This window comes from Stegastes partitus, unplaced genomic scaffold, assembly GCF_000690725.1.
Source record: "Stegastes partitus isolate 25-593 unplaced genomic scaffold, Stegastes_partitus-1.0.2 Scaffold0, whole genome shotgun sequence".
NCBI classification, from domain to species: Eukaryota; Metazoa; Chordata; class Actinopteri; family Pomacentridae; genus Stegastes; species Stegastes partitus.
The window spans coordinates 1598749-1616914 of record NW_007577731.1 but is presented as its reverse complement, the minus strand read 5'-3'; the positions used below and the strand labels follow the sequence as shown (position 1 = coordinate 1616914).

Below are 18166 nucleotides of genomic sequence, written 5' to 3'. Positions count from 1 at the left end.
TGTAGAGATGATGGATGGCTCATCCCCTAACATTACACCAGTATTACTGTGCATAGTATGATATGGCCCAGCCCTATCTGGATCCCTGTAGAACCTGATCAGAATCAGGTGCCAGAATTATGTGTCGCGAAGGGAGCCTTTTAAGACAAACACTTACATGGAAGCGTTTTCACAGTCATGTGCGTTACAGTCTAGAGGGCATGTAGCTGATTCATCACCCAAAAGTGAAGAGATAGAAGGTGTCTGTCAGAACTTAAATGTACCAGAAATCCAGGAAATTCTCCGTGAAGGTTTGGAGGACGCTTTGAATGTCCTTGCTACAATGCAAAGTTATTTAAATCAAAGGTAGCAGTGGTAGTCAAATCACCCAAAATCCAGTCAAAAGCTCAAAAAGACGGTCGCCAGCACAGGGGGAGAAGCCACGGTCTGCTTCGGCCTCGGCTGGCACTTCTGAGCAGAGTGCAAACACCATGTGTCACTTCTGTGGGCAGTTCTGACAGTAAGGCTTCACATCAGATAAAGATTCTGCCCCTATTCCACCTTTTCTGGTGTCTGAGCACAGAGATGAGGGACGGGGCTGAACTTTCTCTCATGACGTCCTCCCTCTGCTCTACTACCACCGACACAGACTGCACTGATAGGAAGGGAGGAGGGAGGGAGGGAACGAGTGAGGGAGGGGAGACACCAGAGCCAAGGCAACCGGCTCATTTACAAGCAACTTACAGTCTACACACTCAGGCCAGCAGAAGGATCAGAAGAAAACACACTCTCACACCACTTGACAGCTCTTTGCCCGCACAGACACACACTGTTGCTCCACACAGAGCCTCCGACTGTCTCACTGAGGACTGACTCTGACAAGCGTTTCGCCTCCTGTCACCTGAAGGAAAAGTAAAAACTTCCAAGCAGCCCAGAAGGCGGCTCGGCAAGGGAAAGAAGACTTGCTGGATTCATGCGCAGATATTCTTCTTTGCCGGTGAGCGTTGGAATGAATCTTTGAGTGATAGTGTGATGTTGTTTTTTTTTCTCTGCTCCCCTCCCTCTCACTCTGCTTCTGTGCTTCAAGTCTATTTATACAAATGGTGACTTTCAAAATATGCTCGTGGGGTGGTTCACTTTCGCGGCGCTTGTTTTAGATGCAGCCGAGATAGAAGCGCGAGGGCCGAGTCCACGCGGCATGTTTAACCAACATGACAGCGCTAACACCTTCGGTCAATAATCCGAAAGCACATTAAAGCTGAAGCAGCCGCGGCCAGAGCAGAGAGATAGGACAAAACAGTCTGGATGCTTTCAGAAGTTTATCAGAAGTTTATTTCCACTTTCTGATTGACTGTAATCTGGTGTGTACGACAGTCAGCAGAAGAAGGTGTGTTATGTGGCCCGACAGCTGGATGTGTTTCTTCCTTAAAAGGCCAGCTCCCTTCAGAGACACAAACAGAAAAAAAAAACCACAATTTCTCATTGAGCTTTAGCGCCAGCCGTCCGTGTTTCTGAAGGGTTTCCTTCCCCAACTTGTTTTCCCAGAAATGGCCTTTGCTAACCGTTTCCGTCTGCCTGCCACCTGGCAACGACTCATCCCTGAACCATGTACAGAGCGATTCCTTTATTGTTGTGTTTAGATCCAGGAGCATAAAAACTTCTCTGCGTGGCTTGTTTACGCCGCAGTCAATAGGAAGCATTCTGTTGTGAATAAAATGAAGCATCACTGTTTTCCCGCCCCGTTACACTCGACTGCTGACATGTTCCACAGGTATGCACGCTTGTCTCCATGCTGGCCTTTATAGTACCCGTTTCCAACTGGCTGCTGAGAGTCATGTAATAAAAACCGACTGACATGTTTAACGTCGGCTCGGCTGTAAAGCAGGGAGTGCCGCGCGGTGGGAAGCGTTTGTGTCGTGAATCAGAGGTGAGCCAGAGTGTCTCATTATCAGGCAGAGAGAAAGGAGAGCCATTCTGAGCCAGTGACCCCATTAGGCTCGGGCCATCCAGTGATGTTTAAAAAGCTCCCGTGGCGCAGTGGGAGTCCCAGGCCCCGGGCCCATCATGATCCCCCCTTGGTTTTAGCCCGGGCCCAGACGGAAGCAGGCTATTCTCGTCCCGCTTTGTGCTGCCGAGCTATTCTGACACCGTCCATTGTGTCCAAATGCTTTCCATGACTCTCAGCGATTTCAGTGGGTCTGCGCCTTAAACCCCTCCATTATGGGCGAGCTTGTATTGCAGCATTTGCTGTGTTGGCTTTTGCATTCAGCGAACCCTCTCCCCCCCTCTGTTACCCCACCCCACGTTTCAGCTAACGTTACTATTCCTGCACAGAACACTACACACAAGTGGGTGTAGGCGCACGCAAAGTTCAGATGCAACCACAAGATGAAAGTTTCCATTTAGTGTAGTTTCGCTCATGCAGGTAGGCTGACACACGAGGATATGGTGGTCTTAGTGTCGACATTCTTCACTGACAGAGAATTGCTTCTGTTAATAACGAAATTGCATTTTTTGGTGGCGTCCTGGCGTAATTAAAAGTTTCAGTTGCACATAGAAATCCTGCTCGAGGCGACACAGGAAACATAGGTGCTGAAACCAAAGGCTCAACATTTGTATCACACTTCCAGAAAGGGAATATATTGGGCAATAAGATGTTGAGCAAATCCTTTATCTGCATTTCCCCATCTTCCTTTTTTTGCTTTAAATAAAATAAAGGAAGCAGTAGTTCCACTTTTGTGTTCCCACCAACGTGTTACAAGAATTTGAAGAAGTCACGGCTGTAACTGTGCTTTCCTTTTCACAGAACCAGAGGATTCATGGATGAAAGATGACTCTCCGGCTGCTGGGTGACTCTGGCTTTGTGAGTGACTCTGCTGCGATGGAGGATGTTTCCCAGCAGGCCCAGTGACTCCCTCCACTGCCCATGCCTCCTGCTGAATGTGGACAGCCTAGGATGGAAGACCCAGCAAACGCTGCTCTGAGGCACTGGAACAACTCTCTCAACCTCTGTGATCTCACCTCCGTCAAACACACCGGCACACTCCACTGCTTCACCTCCATCTCCAACCAGACAGGGACCACCGCCACCGGGTGACCAGATTCCAGGATGTTTGTGAATTTCCGCCGGATACGAAAATGCCAGTGTGTGCAGCTGATGACCACGTGCCTGGTGCTGTCGGTGGTGATGGTCTGCTGGGAGCAGCTGGACAACAACGTTGTGAGCCACGTCAAGTCGTACTCGTACCGCTACCTGGTCAATCGTTTCACCTACATCAACAAGAGCCTCACCATCTCACGTGAGCAGGCCAGAAGCTTCAGCAGCTTCCCCTACCTGCTGGACCACCCTGACAAGTGCATCAACGAGGACGTCCTCCTCCTGCTCTTCGTTAAGACGTCCCCAGAGAATATTGAGAGGCGAAACGCCATCAGATCCACCTGGGGCAACGAGACCTACATCAGAAACACGCTGGGAGTGACGGTCAAGGTGGTGTTCGCTTTGGGAGCAATCCAGACCAAGAAGGAGGAGCCCTCGTGGAGCAAGAGGAGCGGCGTGGGCTTCCAGGAGCAGCTCGTCCAGGAGGATCATGTCTATGGCGACTTGATCCAGCAAGACTTTCTAGACTCCTTCCACAACCTGACCCTGAAGCTGATCCTGCAGTTTCACTGGATGCACAAACGCTGCGCACACGCACGTTTCTTCATGACCGCCGACGACGACATTTTCATCCACATGCCCAACCTGGTGAGCTACCTGCAGGACGTGAGCAGCAAGGGCATCACAGACTTCTGGATCGGACGAGTGCACCGAGGGGCGCCGCCCATCCGCAGCAAGGACAGCAAATACTATGTTCCTTTTGACATGTACCAGTGGCTGTCTTACCCCGACTACACGGCCGGGGCGGGCTACGTGGTCTCCAGCGACGTGGCAGACAGAATCTACCACGCCACGCTGACCCTGAACGCCTCGCTTCACATAGACGACGTGTTCATGGGCATCTGCGCCAACGCCATCGGCGTGTCGCCACAGGAGCACGTCTACTTCTCAGGAGAGGGCAAGGCGCCGTACCACCTGTGCATCTACGACCAGATGATGACGTCGCACGGCCACGTAGAGGACATTCACGACCTGTGGAAGGCAGCGACGCACCCGCAGGTGAAGCGCAGGGCCTCAGGACTGTTGGGGAGGCTGTACTGCACCGCCGTGAAAATGGCTCTGCTGTGCAAACCCTACTACACGGACACCTACCCCTGCAAAGCTGCCTTTTTGTAGTATTAGTCAGGTGTGTGTGTGTGTGTGTCAGTGCGTGACAGCGAGAGCGAGAGTGTGTGTCATACTGTAAGTCGTAATAAAATGAGGATCATTGCTGCGAATATTACCTCAGTCCTTTCAGTCGGACATCCGTGTCAAAGCACTGTGTTGGTGTGAGATCGCCACATGTCACGTCTCCGTGGTCGAAAAGCGCCGCAACACTGGCTCTGCATTGACAGTACAATGTGAAAAAAGGTTCTGAGGAGATGCAGTTTACATGTCGGTCCAGCTCAAAGCCAGTCCTCTCACAGCTTTTCATCTCAGCCAGTTGTTCAGAACCACACCTCCTCATCACCTTTGATTTTTGCACTCTTCCACCACTGGAGTAAACAGAAGGCTTGCCAAAATGTGTAATAACCTATTTAGCTAGAGTCAAAAATAACGATCACAGACCTACAGGAGGTCTGCGTTTCAAAAAGAGACGCTGATGTGAGACAGAGGCGGCACATTCGGGTGTCAACAGTGTGTGAGTCAGCGTAAGACAAATATACAGCCGGCCGGTGACACGTCGGAGCTAAAAACGTCTCCGGGTCACCGAGTGCTGAAGTAGAGCCGACGTGTCACTGAAAAGATCCAACAAACTGTTCCTGTGCTGGGTGGGTGGAGGGGTGGAGGGGGATGATGATGTAAACGCTTTCATTACATTTGTGAAGAAAAAAAGTTTTTTATGGAAATAAAATCTGCGTTCTGTTGTTACTGAGCGGCTGTGTTCTTTGTCGTGGGGCTACGGAAACAGTCAGGAAGCACATATTGGGAAACAGCGGTGTGGCGACGCAACGTGTCCGTTTGTTGCACGAAGCGCAAGTCGGCTGTTATGTTGGTGAAACGGTTAAAGCTGCATTCGCTGCCTTGTCATATGAGGACGGTCGCAATATTAGAGCTTCACAAACTTTCTATAGAAAAAAAAAATGAGTCATGCTTTTTTTTGGTGTTTTTTTGGGGGGAGAAATGAATTAGAATCAAATTACGAGTGTTTGGAGGTGAAGAGAGTGTGCAGCAGGTTGTTTACTGTCACACTTTACTGTGTTTTATGAACACATCAGCAGTTCATCACTTTAAAAGCAGCAGAATTAACCTGGTAAGTCACAGCATCACTAGTTCACCAGTTCACTAGTTCCCCTTCAAGCAGAACTCTTCTCAATACGTGCAGCTACAAGCTCCACTACACACCACAGGTCTGTCTTTGAACAAACAAATGCACATTTTTTTATGATTTTCTTATAGCAGTAGTTCAGCATCACTAGACGACGACGTTCAAAAATGATGCAGCACAAGACGAAACCCTCGTTTCTTTCAGGCCTGGATGTTAGCTCCACTGCAGTCCAAGCAGCTGCTCCACCTGCAGATGTTTCACAGAGACAGAAACTGCTGATGTTTCTGATTATTAGTCCTCATGAGGTTGCAGCCAGGAGATGGTTAGCTTCACACAAAGCTCCTCAAAGGTGAAAGCTTGACGGTGAACACATTATTTTTTATTTGTTGTTATACATTAACCACGTTTATGATTTAACAACCAGCTGCTTTGCTTAGTCTAACGGATCAGCTGCTGTCCAAAGATCTCATCAGCCTGCTGGCACTTTGTGAGCTTATTCATTAACGTCTGGGTTTATTTGGTACAAAAAGTGAAGTGTAAAACGGTTAAAGTTTGTCTTTATTCTATGCAAGTGGTTAAAGAGCACAGTTCAAATGGTTTCCCATCATTTATGTAACTCTCTCTCAGTCTAAATGTCAGGACGCACAGATGCAACGTTAGCACGAGCAGCAGAGATGGAAAGGTCGAGATAATCATTATCTTACATAATGTTGTCATTAATGTGCTTTTATTTTTTACAGCTAAACGAAGCATCAAGTGAACATGAACCCCGTCTGGTGAGGAGGGGGAAGTGGGAGCTCAGCAGCCCACCGGCAGCTCGTTTTCAGTTCCAAGCAGCCCGCCTCTTGTTTTTTTTCTCACTCTGACCACATTCACGCTGGGCGGGAAGCTCTGAAGCCACAGTGTTTGCCCTGCACATCGTACACATCTGAAACCGCCTCGCTGCAAAGTTGCTGCACGGATAAGATCGAAGCGTGGCTCCTCCGGCGTGTTTGCTCTTTCCTGCCATAGCAACAGTTTGCTGAGCAGCAGCCGAGCGGCGCCTCGTTAGCGCGGCAGAGAAACGGTTTGTCGTTTTTACGAGTGGAGGAATGGAGCCGTTGTTGTTGTTGTAGCAGCGTGTAGTGATTCCCTCTGACATGTGATACGTGGAGCCAAAAATACCCCCCGACACCGAACAGAGAGGCATCACGGCCTCTGTGTCTGGTCCATGGAGGCATGTGGCACCCGGCTAACAGTCATAACTGAGGCCTCGGTGTCGACGGTTTTGTCAGAAAGCCTCACAGAAAAGCCAGCCCTCATTAAACCAGTTATCAGTCTGAAGTTAGAGCGACGTGTGATCCAGATGTTCACTCACACGTCCGACCTTCACCTCTCTGTTGCTTTGTTCTCAATACAAACTGTTGTTGAAGTTTCCTTATTATGTCTGGTTGCATTATTAGTTCCTGACAGTACGTCTTTTTTTTTTGTTTTCTTACGATATATTTTGGCCTTTTATTGGCTTTATTAGAGAGAGACAGTAAAGTGGGGGGAGAAGACTGGGGCAAGGACCTGCAGCAAAGGGTCATGACCTGGACTCGAACCCACAACCGCTGCATCTGGGACTAGAGCCCCTGTGCATGGGGGGTCAGGTGAGCTACAGCGGTGCCCCTATCGAGCCATTTTTCATAAGCGATGATCGTAAATGAATTTAAATCAACCTCAGAGTTTTGTTTTCTTTACAATTACTGCTGCTCAGAGTCACTTCAGTATTAACTGTCAGCTGATCTTCAGAGTCTTGAATATTTACCGTCGTAGCCGTCGGACCGGAGCTGTTGGTTTTTAATGACATGAGCGAGGTTGTAAATGGATGAACACATCAACACATTTTCACTTAAACCTTACTGTTTGTCTGCATCCAGGACATTTGTCCTTTTTTCTCTGAGTGAAATTAAAGTTTCCGTTGCTAAAAGCCTGTCTTTTAACACCGCCAAGTGGTTTGAGGTCACCAAAATGTCGCCCCTCTCTCTCTGCTCTCGCTTGAGAATTATCTATATGTTTATTTATGGCGTCCTGAAATGTGACGATGCCCGGATTAGCTGTCCTCCAAACAGCTGCTCTGTTTCCACGGCAACGCACACAGAAGAGTTTGGACTCGGGATGGACGGCGGTTGAGACGCACAGTCGGCTGCCTGCATCTGGTCCCTGAGAGAGAGTCTCAGAACCAGCCCGTTAAGACTCAAAAAGATCGAGTGGGCTCGCTGTGAGCGTCTGTTGGTTTTGAAATCGGACGACATCGGCGTGCGAGCCATTTAATTTCCCTCGGAGATAGAAATTAGTTTATTTTGAGATTGGCTCCTCTGGCCCGCGAGGAGGCGGCCGCCGGCTTCAGAACAATGTGGCCCGCGTCGAGTCGCTTCCCAGGAGGCGGCTTTGCAAAATAATTGACAGAGTGGAACCGCTAAATTTAGTGGCCGCGCGCCGGTCAATGCACCAGCTGAGCCCTACGGTATCTATAGCCGATTAAAAAGACTTTAAAGAGACAGCGCCGAATTTGGACCGACTCCTGTGTTCACTGTACCGCAGAAAAACTACACGATAAGTCGAGAGATTCCAGAAACCCGACGGGACGCCCTGTCTGTAGGAGTCGTCGGTTAAACTCATCTCTCAGTGTCAAATTTAGAAGCATTTCCACAACAATAACTTCAAACCACTTCTGGGTTGTGCAGCTCGATGAAGTCAGCTCGAGCACACCAGCTCGCCTGCAGCACGATTGGAGGCTGATTCTAAAAAAATACTGACACGACTTGACAGCGTTGCTTCCCCGGAATCTGTCGTTGGTACAAAATAGTTGACGGCTTAAGTTGCTCAGGATCTTAAGGAGAAGACACCATACAGTCACGCTAACGAGGTGAAAAGATCGTTTAAATTCAGCATTCTGCGACAAACTCACAAAAAGGCTGATCTGGGTTTAAATGATTTATTGACGTCCAAAGATCCCAGAAATGCAGTTTCCATTCATCCTATGAACGGCAGCAGGTTTCTCTCTGAGGACATTGTCTGTACAACGTCCAACACACTTCAAACCTTCTTCATACAAACTTGTGACTAACTCATCTCTCTTCCCTTTTTTTTTTTTTTTTTTTCTCTTGCGCTTGACCTCAGAACCCACACGGGCAGGAAATAAGTGAAATCACACACATATCGAACTCCACACAGACATCGGTTTCTGCCAGTTAGTTCTCAAAAAATAACCAGAACTGTCAGAATAATCTTGTTCTTATTAGGTGCTAATCTTCCCACAAGGGGAAGTCACAGCAGCAAAGTGAGTAAGAAAAGCAAGAAAACACAACCATGACTCAAACCGGTAGAAACACTATAATATATTATTTATATACAGATTTGGCTCCTACACAAACACTGAACGTCATCTTTTTTGTCTTTATTTCGACAGATTAACCGTCATCCAGCAAAACGTTCAAAACTCATTTCTCCTCCAAACATCAGCAGTTAGGAAATTAACGAGTAATGACAAAATTCATCTGGCAGTTAATTTGCATATCGTGTACAAGTTTCAGTCTTCCCCCCCCCCCCGAGTGCAAACCCTGTTAGTAACGTAAAGCTCTCATTTGGTTCTGGTGTCTTTTGCTTTTTCAGCATTTTAGCTAAACATCATTTGTGTGATATCAGCCTTTTACCACATGTGGATGTTGCTGCCGTTGAGATAAGATCTCGATTCACCACAGTGTTAAGAGTTCAGTGTGAACTCAGTACACAATTCAGTTCTTTATCTGCTGTGTGAAATCTTCGAAGTGACTGAAGCTGTGAGACAAACAGAAGTGGAAGCATAAAGCTGTGAAGTACCTCCAAGTTACACTTATTTCTTCACATATTCATTAGAATTGTTCACACAGTATAAGACTTTTGTTGTGAAACAAAGTACACAAGATAAATGTCAGAACTTTCAAAAAATTAGAGAACTATCACAAATACATGATAACTTAGAGTTGAATTAGAATTTTTGTATTAAAAAATGTAGATTTTATTCACAGTAATTTACAGATTTTAATGTTTTTTGACGTCAGAGCAGCAAATTTGTGTATTTAGAAAAACATATAGGAAAAAAACTGTAAAATAAAAAGAAAGCAAGAAGTAAATGACTGTTTTTTAACCTTTTTTTTTACACTGTGGAATTAAAACACAGGGAAACATTTTCTTTTCTTTTCTGCAAAACAATTTAGAAATAAAAATCTTTCTACGGTGTTGTCGAGGCGTGAGCTGGTTTTAAACGCTCCTGATGTTTTGTTTATTTCGATCGATCGCATGATAAGCTGAGATGGAAAAATACAAAATAAACTAAGAGTCATAATGGAAAGTTAACGGGTGTGAAACCTCAAAACCGAACCCAGCTCACAGGAAAAAATACAGGCGTGTTTTCTGACACGCCGACCTCAGACCTACCCGGTAAAACCTTAAACTGGGACAAATGGGTCAACGTGTGTGTGAATGACCTATAAAAAAAACAAGACATGGTTCCCCACATCCTCTGACTCATTGTGGCCTAAATTTGTTTTTACCATAGAGCAATACGGTGCCGCTCATCTGTAACATCTTTAGAACATAGATCAATTCAGAATCAGATTTTCTGGCAGGTGTAGTTTACACGATTAGTTCTGGTGGGTCGGTGCAACAATAAATACAAGATAAAAATATAAAAATAAATGTAACTACAAATAAAAATAACTAATAGTGCAAAGCAGATGCAAAAAAGTATATTGTGCAGTGAAGAATTAAAGTTAAATGAAATAAGAAGCATAAAACTGTCGTATTATTTACAAGAATATTGACATTTATATGAATACAGATGATCAGATGAGCAGGTTGAAGGTGTGGAGCTGCAACATGAGCAACAACAGCGCAGATGATTTCTGAATTGATCATGATTTTAATTTTTTTTTTTAACTTTGCATAGCTATAAATTTTAAAATGGAATGATCCTGTTCTCTGATGATTCTGTTCCAGAGGAGGAGCACCTCGTTGTTCCACCACATCCTGTCAGGTGAAGTGAAATCCTGTGCGTGTGAAGTGATGACACACACTCACTGGCTGCAGCGTTTACTGACAAGGAAGAACTGACGCAGCCACAGATACAGAAAGAAAAAGAAAAAACACTTCAGATTTTAACAGATAGAACCCAAAAATACCAGGACCTGAATCAACACGTTTAAAGGTTGTTACGACCGTTTTTTAGGAGAAGACACCCAGATGGGTTCCACTATAACGTAACGCCATTTATTAAAACAAAGTGGGACCATGAGGCGTGATGGTGTCAGTGGTGTGCGAGGGTGGATGAATGCAGCGGTGCATGTTGTCAGCGCAAACCAAACCAAAGAGACACAAACGCAGGAGCACAGCCGGCTGGGTGTGGGACAGGAGAGAGTCAAATAACTGTAGAAAGAAAAACATAATAATAATAAAATGAAATAAGATAACAAATATATACAAGAATGTACAGAAAACATTTATGTCGGGTGGTGCAAACACAGCAGTGCGGCTGAGAATGGCTCAGCTGGTCAGCAGGGAAGAGCTGAGAAAAGCCTTCGAGCGCAACACACCCGAATGTTTGACCCGAGTCTCGGCATTGTGGGTAACGTAGGCACGAGGTTGTGAAAAGGAAGGACACCTGGAGGGAAAGTAGAATATATACATGATGTAATATTATAAAGACGGTTGCACATAAAGTTTAGTTTTCACTTTTTATTTCGATTCAAACACATCAGGTTCAGTAATACTGAGTTCCAGCTACCAGGTGAAGCCAATTCTAATTTTTTTTTCTCCTGACTGAACAGTGGGACGTCCTGCCCGATGACACTCGGGATCCATCTCAGGGGCGGCCAGACTCAATATTAGAGGCATTTAAAGAGTAATATTTGACATTCTAATGGATGAAATCTCCTCGGATGTGTGTTTCCTGTTAAATTAAACAAGGCTGAAAACTTAGAACAAAACCCTTTATCCTGTTGTTCAGTTTAGTTTACGCCTGAATACACAGTTAGCAAAAGTGAACTGTGGTTTGATTGTTACTGTGATATAGATTGTATGTGTATTCTGAGATCAATAACGTTTTAAAGATATAAACTTTATCAAGAATAAATCACATTGTCACTATCATTTCATGAGAAGAGGTAAAAAAAATAAAAATATTCCAACTGTATGACCAACAGTGTGTGTGTTATATTTATATAAAATGTTTCATCTGTGTCATGTCACACTTTGAATTTCAGTCCTGTGCAACATAAACTCTGCGTGTGTGCACGCTGGGTTTCGTCGCCGCACGCTTTCCTGTGCGGAAGCAGCGACGTTTGAACCTACATGAAGGCGGCTGAACAATAAGTTTACTCATGTAGGGGCTCGTTTTCTTTCTTGTCTATTTCTTTTTGTTTGTTTGCAGCAGAAAGTCTCGTTTATATTCTGCCGTTTTGTCACACAGCCGCCAGATCTGAACCCCTCAGCCCTCTTGTTGCCTTCAAATTCACTGATGAGTCACCGCTTTTATCCTCAAGTTCAATCTGACTGCAGCAATTTAAGCTAGAACTAAAACTGTTACACAAGTTTATGTGTAAATATCCCGTTAAATAAAACTGGAAACATGGTGTCAATCCCTTAATTAGAGATGTTCAACATTGAACGGAGTCAAATTGACCCCAAAGNATTGTTACTGTGATATAGATTGTATGTGTATTCTGAGATCAATAACGTTTTAAAGATATAAACTTTATCAAGAATAAATCACATTGTCACTATCATTTCATGAGAAGAGGTAAAAAAAATAAAAATATTCCAACTGTATGACCAACAGTGTGTGTGTTATATTTATATAAAATGTTTCATCTGTGTCATGTCACACTTTGAATTTCAGTCCTGTGCAACATAAACTCTACGTGTGTGCACGCTGGGTTTCGTCGCCGCACGCTTTCCTGTGCGGAAGCAGCGACGTTTGAACCTACATGAAGGCGGCTGAACGATAAGTTTACTCATGTAGGGGCTCGTTTTCTTTCTTGTCTATTTCTTTTTGTTTGTTTGCAGCAGAAAGTCTCGTTTATATTCTGCCGTTTTGTCACACAGCCGCCAGATCTGAACCCCTCAGCCCTCTTGTTGCCTTCAAATTCACTGATTTTATCCTCGAGTTCAATCTGACTCCAGCAACTTAAGTTAGAACTAAAACTGTTACACAAGTTTATGTGTAAATATCCCGTTAAATAAAACTGGAAACATGGTGTCAATCCCTTAATTAGAGATGTTCAACATTGAACGGAGTCAAATTGACCCCAAAGATAATAAGAGGATGGTTTTTAATTATATATTTATTTTAATTCATTTAATCATTTAATTCATGAAATCACATTTAGAAGCAGAATGAGATTGGTGCTTCTTGACTACTTGATTTGAGGAATATTTGCTTTTATAGTCTAACTTCCACATGTTGAGGCAGAAAAGTGCAAAATACTTGACTAGATATTGAGATACAACCTTTAATGCATCAATGTGTAGAAGTCTGCTGCATCTCCATGTGATTAATAATCCAAGCTGTTGATTATTAAATGGTTTCATGAATGTTATTTTATGAATATTTTAACTTGATAGTCTTACATGTTTTATTTTTTTACTTTATTTACAATGCACTTCAGGATGCACTTTTCACTTCATTGTTTTCACATCACAGTAGAAACGTTCCGATTCTGGACTTTGCATCATATTTCCACATACTTGGTCTTTCTGCTGCTTGGCCAGCAGGCGGCGCTGCAGCATAGCTTTTCCTTGCTGCCCTTTCAGAAGCCACTCATGGTTCTATGTGTGAAACATGTGGGAGGACTCTGTGCTCTCTGCTCCAGCCTTATGTAAACCTGCCTCCATCCATCAGGAAGCACAAACTCCACAGCAGTTTACTTACAGCAAGTTCAGTTTATTAAGACATTCATACAATTCTGGGGAGGGGGAAAAAATCTGAAAAGTAGTCAAGGGGGGGAGGAGGGGAAGGAAATAGCAATATACTCTGGTAAGGGTAAAACCACGTCAGCAAAATATGGCCAACCAGTGAGGAATTCTGATATAGCAAGTGGGATAAAAAATATGATACATTTAAATTAAACACATTCACAAAAGAGAACAAAAAAAGCAAGTGAATCTACAGTCTAACATGACAAGTGCCTCTAAGTAAGCAGGCCCACGACACATCGCACATATGTTAGCATAACATAATTTGCAGACTTTATACAGCACTTATACCTTTTAGTCCACAAGTAAGTTACTAAATGGTGGAGAACATCGAATACACGCATCTTAATTGAACATGGAAAGAAATACCTGATAAGGACCTTCATGTTAACAGACCCCATGGCTTTGTAGCTCCAACCAGCCGGCTGTCGAGGTTAGAATCTACAACTGTCCGAGAGGGACCACCGTAGAAGTCGCCTCGCTTTTAACACATACCAAAATTCTGATCCAAGGTTTTAGCATTGAGAAGTTTTTTTTTTCCCCCTCGAATAATATAAGCACAATGCAAGTGGACGATCGCTATCACTGCGTTTAAAACAAAAAAAAACAAGACCTCGGGGCTCAAATCAGGTCGGCCACATTCATAGGCATCTCCTCCACGGTAGTATTGTAAAACGTCTCGATGTCCCGAAGAATCCTCTTGTCCTCCTCAGTGACGAAGTTGATAGCAACGCCTTTTCTGCCAAAGCGGCCACCACGACCGATTCTGCAGAACCAAGACGGGCCTTGTTAGACTCGGGAGGAAACTCAGACGCACATGTCGGCGCTAAACATGATCGTTGGACTCACCTATGGATGTAGTTCTCGCGGTTTGTAGGAAGGTCGTAGTTAATGACCAGGGAAACCTGCTGGACGTCGATCCCACGAGCCTGAGCAGGAAAACATGTCAGTCACACTCGAGGTCTAAAGCACAGGTGTCTGTTAATGTGGCCCGTTTATAAGTAACAGGTTCCTACAGGAGAAGAACCCATTGTGGAGAACGAGCCTTGATCTTCCAAAAGTTTTGACTGCTTGGTCATTGCAGGACTGTTGCAGGATTAAAAACATTTTGGGGATTTTAAGCTCAAACGTTTCTGAGATATTCGTTCACTTCATACTAACCAGCAGGTCAGTAGTGATCAACACTCTGCTGGAGCCGGACCGGAACTCCCTCATGATCACGTCACGCTCCTTCTGGTCCATGTCACCATGCTGTGAACAGAGACATACTGATGTTAGGAAGCCTTTAAAGAAACCAGCCTCTGAGCTAAACGTGTTCAGGTATACAGTGAAGGAGGCAGAGCTGGTGTCGTACCAGAGCAGAGACTGTGAAGTCTCTAGCGTGCATCTTCTCAGTCAACCAGTCGACTTTTCTCCTGGTGTTGAGGAAGATGACCGCCTGGGTGATGGTCAGAGTCTCGTACAGATCACACAGAGTGTCCAACTTCCACTCCTGAAAGCATCAAGAACAAGACGTTACCGCCTGTAAAACACAATCAGTGGATGAAGCTGACAGTCAGAACACCAGCAGTGGAGCCAGTTGAGCAAGTTGATGTGTAACACAGGATCTTGAGACAAAGGAAACTGGACATTAAGAAAGAGGTCCCTCCTAGCCTCGTTTCTGATACTGTGCCTTTATTCTCCTTCCCTGGTGTACCCATGCTTACACGGCCACATGAGCTAAACCTGAGCGGCTTGGCTCCTGCAGTTCCAGCAGGGTGCTTTAATGAGAAGGCCATCTACGACAGTCTATAAGGAAACCAACCTCTCGCTCCACATTAATGTAGAACTGCTTGATACCCTCCAGGGTGAGCTCTTCCTTCTTCACCAAGATGCGAATGGGGTCTCGCATGAACTTCTTGGTGACCTCCAGCACGTCAGCTGGCATGGTGGCTGAGAGCAGGACCACCTGAAGACGCAGCATCACACGTCAGAACCAGAGCCAAGAAACAGGACTATGAAGTTAAATTACACTAAACTGCAGAAGTAACACATTTAAATGCACTCAGTTGTAGCACTTGACCTTGAGACGGAAGCCAATGAACATTAAGAAAGAGGTTCGACTGCATCTCGTTTTCAGTCCAGTGCACAACAATCTCCTTCCACGTCATAGTCTGCTAGCATGATTGCATGAACCAGAACATCTGGATCACACAATTATAGCAGACTTCTGTTAATGCAGAAGGGCTTCACATCTACTCTGTCAGCCCAAAGATGCTTACTTGAATGTTTGTGCTCAGTTTCTGGAAGATCTCGTAGATCTGATCTTTGAAGCCCCGGCTCAACATCTCGTCAGCTTCATCCAGAACAAACATCTTGATCCATTTTGGGGCTGTAAAGAGACGAGCATTAGCAGTTTAGCATTCTAAAACTCTTTCATTTCCAAACCTGAAGCTTGTGCTGAACAGAACCTGCAATACTCACACAGATGTCTCCTGTTGAGCATGTCGTACACTCGCCCCGGGGTGCCCACCACTATGTGAGGGGCCTCCGCCTGGAGCTTCTGTATTTCGCTACGGAGGTTGGTCCCTCCGATGCAGGCATGACAGGTTGCCCCCATGTAGTCACCCAGAGCCAGAATGACCTTCTGGATCTAATCAGGGGAGATGGGGAGAAGAAAACACCGGGTCAGCACGAAGAGGGCGAGTTAGCCAGAAAGAGCATGCAGACTCAGGAGCGTAGGAGAACTGTTCAGCGTGATCAGTCGAGTAAAAAGGAACTCTCCATTTCAACAGTCAGTCCCGAAAGATGGTATGCCATCATATCACACAGTTTTCCACAGAAATATATCAAAGAACAACAAATTCAATGAAGCCAAATCACCTTTTAGACCGATGCAGCCACGGAGAGAGACTGCACCAATCGTAAGAGGAAGCTCTTTTTCAAAATTGCAGAATTTTGACAAGTTTGTGAGAGATGGTACCTTAGTATTTGAATCAGTGTCCTCAGTATGCTGCCTAGGTCTGAGACACTGTTGAGGCTATCGTGACCTCAGGAACAGCATACCTGCTGAGCCAGCTCTCTGGTGGGAGCCAGAACTAGAGCCTGAGTCTCCTTCTGCTCAATGTCCAGCTGCTGCAAAATAGAGATGGCAAATGTGGCCGTCTTGCCAGTGCCTGACTGGGCTTGGGCAATGACATCATAGCCTAATGGTAAAGGGACAAAGATTATTATTGAGATTTCCTGACACTAAATCATCACACAATGGGAGAAATATGCATTTAAGTTAAAAAAAAAACCAAACAAGATCTTCTGTCATCAAGTTAAATAACTGATGAAGTAATCTCACAGTGTTGAGTGATCAGTGTGAAAAAAAAAGTATCACCATTGTTGGGTAAGTCCCGAAAGATGGTTAAGCATCATTTCACTCAAACTCAAACAAGTCACGAGCGACTACATTTCGTCTCTGTACCTTTGATGCACGGGATGATGGCCCTCTGTTGGATAGCAGACGGCTTCTCAAAACCATAGGCGTATATTCCCCTGAGAAGAGTCTCCTTCAGGTTCATATCATCAAAGTTGTCCGTAATCTCGTTCCAGTTGCTCTGAAGTGACAAGGAAAAGCTTGTGAGTGTTTAATTGCACATGAATTCGGTCGTAGTTTCAGGTGAGCTGGATTTACCTCGATGACACCATCAGGCTCCATTCCATCAGGCCCCACATGGTCTCTATCTCTTGAGCTGTGGACGAGAAGAAGTGATGCAGGTTAAACTTCACTTGGAGTCAACTTTGACGTCTTATAGCTCTGATGAATATAGAATACAACAAGGTGTTGATGAAGGCCGGTAACGACACTGGAGCCAACATTCCCACCACGTGTCGTGTCATGTGAACGCTGGTTGTTGTCTACGCTGCTGCCTCTACGCTAACGAAAAAAAAAAAAACGCCTATTACTCATTCCGTGCAGTCACCTAAGGCCCAGGAACGGTGCTAGGTGTGCAGTGTGGGTCTGTAGTGGTCCGGGTTACGCCCAGAGGATCCCGTTTCAGTCTGGAGCTCCACTGGACGCACGTGTCGAATTCCACGAGCGGGGCTCATATACCTGCCCCTCGGAAACCTCCCGCTTATGTAACCTCAGCCCGGCTCCCACGCCCACTGTGGTTCACGACAGCTCCCCGAAGTCCTACAAGGCTCGCAAAAATCTTATCTGTTCGCGTTCGGCGTTTCTCAACATGGAGCTCTGCCTCGCTCACCGTTAGCCAATATGTCGGACAGTTGGGCCTGCGCTGCCAACGGCGGCTACTGCCGAGAAACAGGCCGAGCTGTAGCCGGGCCCAACGGCTCCTCCGACTCGAGACAACCGCCTGCCACGACGCGAAAAAGCCGATAAACGAACACAACCGGCCCCTGATGAGTTTTACATCCGCTCCGATGAAAATTAAGCTCATTAAAACCGAAGTGGCTTCAAACGGCAGCTCGGAATAACGGTGTAGCCGCGAAGCTAACTGTTAGCACCCGGATCACCTCGACAGCGGTTGCGGTCCAGCTAGCTAGTTAATAACTAATTCTTCATTATGTGTCGTTCAGACTAGCGGCATACGCTTTAGGACAACCAAATATCTAGCAATGTTTCAAAAATGGACCAAAATCGACGTTTCTTACCTGTTGTAATCAGCAGAATCGCTAGACATGATCCGTACCCAACTTCAGCATGCGACTGGAAAGATCGCTGATGGCGATGCCGACTGCCTTTATGCAGCCGGACTATTTTCACTGATGGACGGACCGCTCGGTTTCGCTGACAATCGAGTCTCAGTTCGCTGACTTAA

At 45.4% G+C, this 18166-nt stretch overlaps 2 protein-coding genes across 2 annotated transcripts; one reads left to right on the top strand and one right to left on the bottom strand.

The window, feature by feature from the left end:
• The first annotated feature begins 719 nt into the window (after window positions 1-719).
• Window positions 720-4991, top strand: b3gnt5b (UDP-GlcNAc:betaGal beta-1,3-N-acetylglucosaminyltransferase 5b). The gene is made up of 2 exons (XM_008284735.1): window positions 720-976; window positions 2786-4991. The coding sequence occupies exon 2, from the start codon at window positions 3089-3091 to the stop codon at window positions 4250-4252; it is 1164 nt and encodes a 387-aa protein (XP_008282957.1). The 5' UTR covers window positions 720-976; window positions 2786-3088; the 3' UTR covers window positions 4253-4991.
• An 8314-nt stretch (window positions 4992-13305) lies between these two features.
• On the bottom strand, window positions 13306-18077 carry eif4a2 (eukaryotic translation initiation factor 4A2). Its single transcript, XM_008284613.1, has 11 exons — window positions 18000-18077; window positions 17020-17077; window positions 16810-16942; window positions 16404-16543; window positions 15822-15990; window positions 15620-15729; window positions 15163-15306; window positions 14713-14850; window positions 14520-14609; window positions 14208-14287; window positions 13306-14124 (listed from the first exon to the last, which is right to left on the bottom strand). The coding sequence occupies exons 1-11, from the start codon at window positions 18026-18028 to the stop codon at window positions 13980-13982; spliced, it is 1236 nt and encodes a 411-aa protein (XP_008282835.1). The 5' UTR covers window positions 18029-18077; the 3' UTR covers window positions 13306-13979.
• Window positions 18078-18166: the final 89 nt, after the last annotated feature.

Coding starts and splice junctions, on each gene's coding strand:
- b3gnt5b (XM_008284735.1), top strand. CDS start 3,089: ATGTTTGTGAATTTCCGCCGGATACGAAAATGCCAGTGTGTGCAGCTG.
- eif4a2 (XM_008284613.1), bottom strand. CDS start 18,028: ATGTCTAGCGATTCTGCTGATTACAACAG. Junction 15,730..15,821: donor GCTCAACAGGAGACATCTGT/GTGAGTATTGCA, acceptor GTCTCTTTACAG/CCCCAAAATGGATCAAGATG. Junction 14,851..15,162: donor ACATTAATGTGGAGCGAGAG/GTTGGTTTCCTT, acceptor TGATGCTTTCAG/GAGTGGAAGTTGGACACTCT.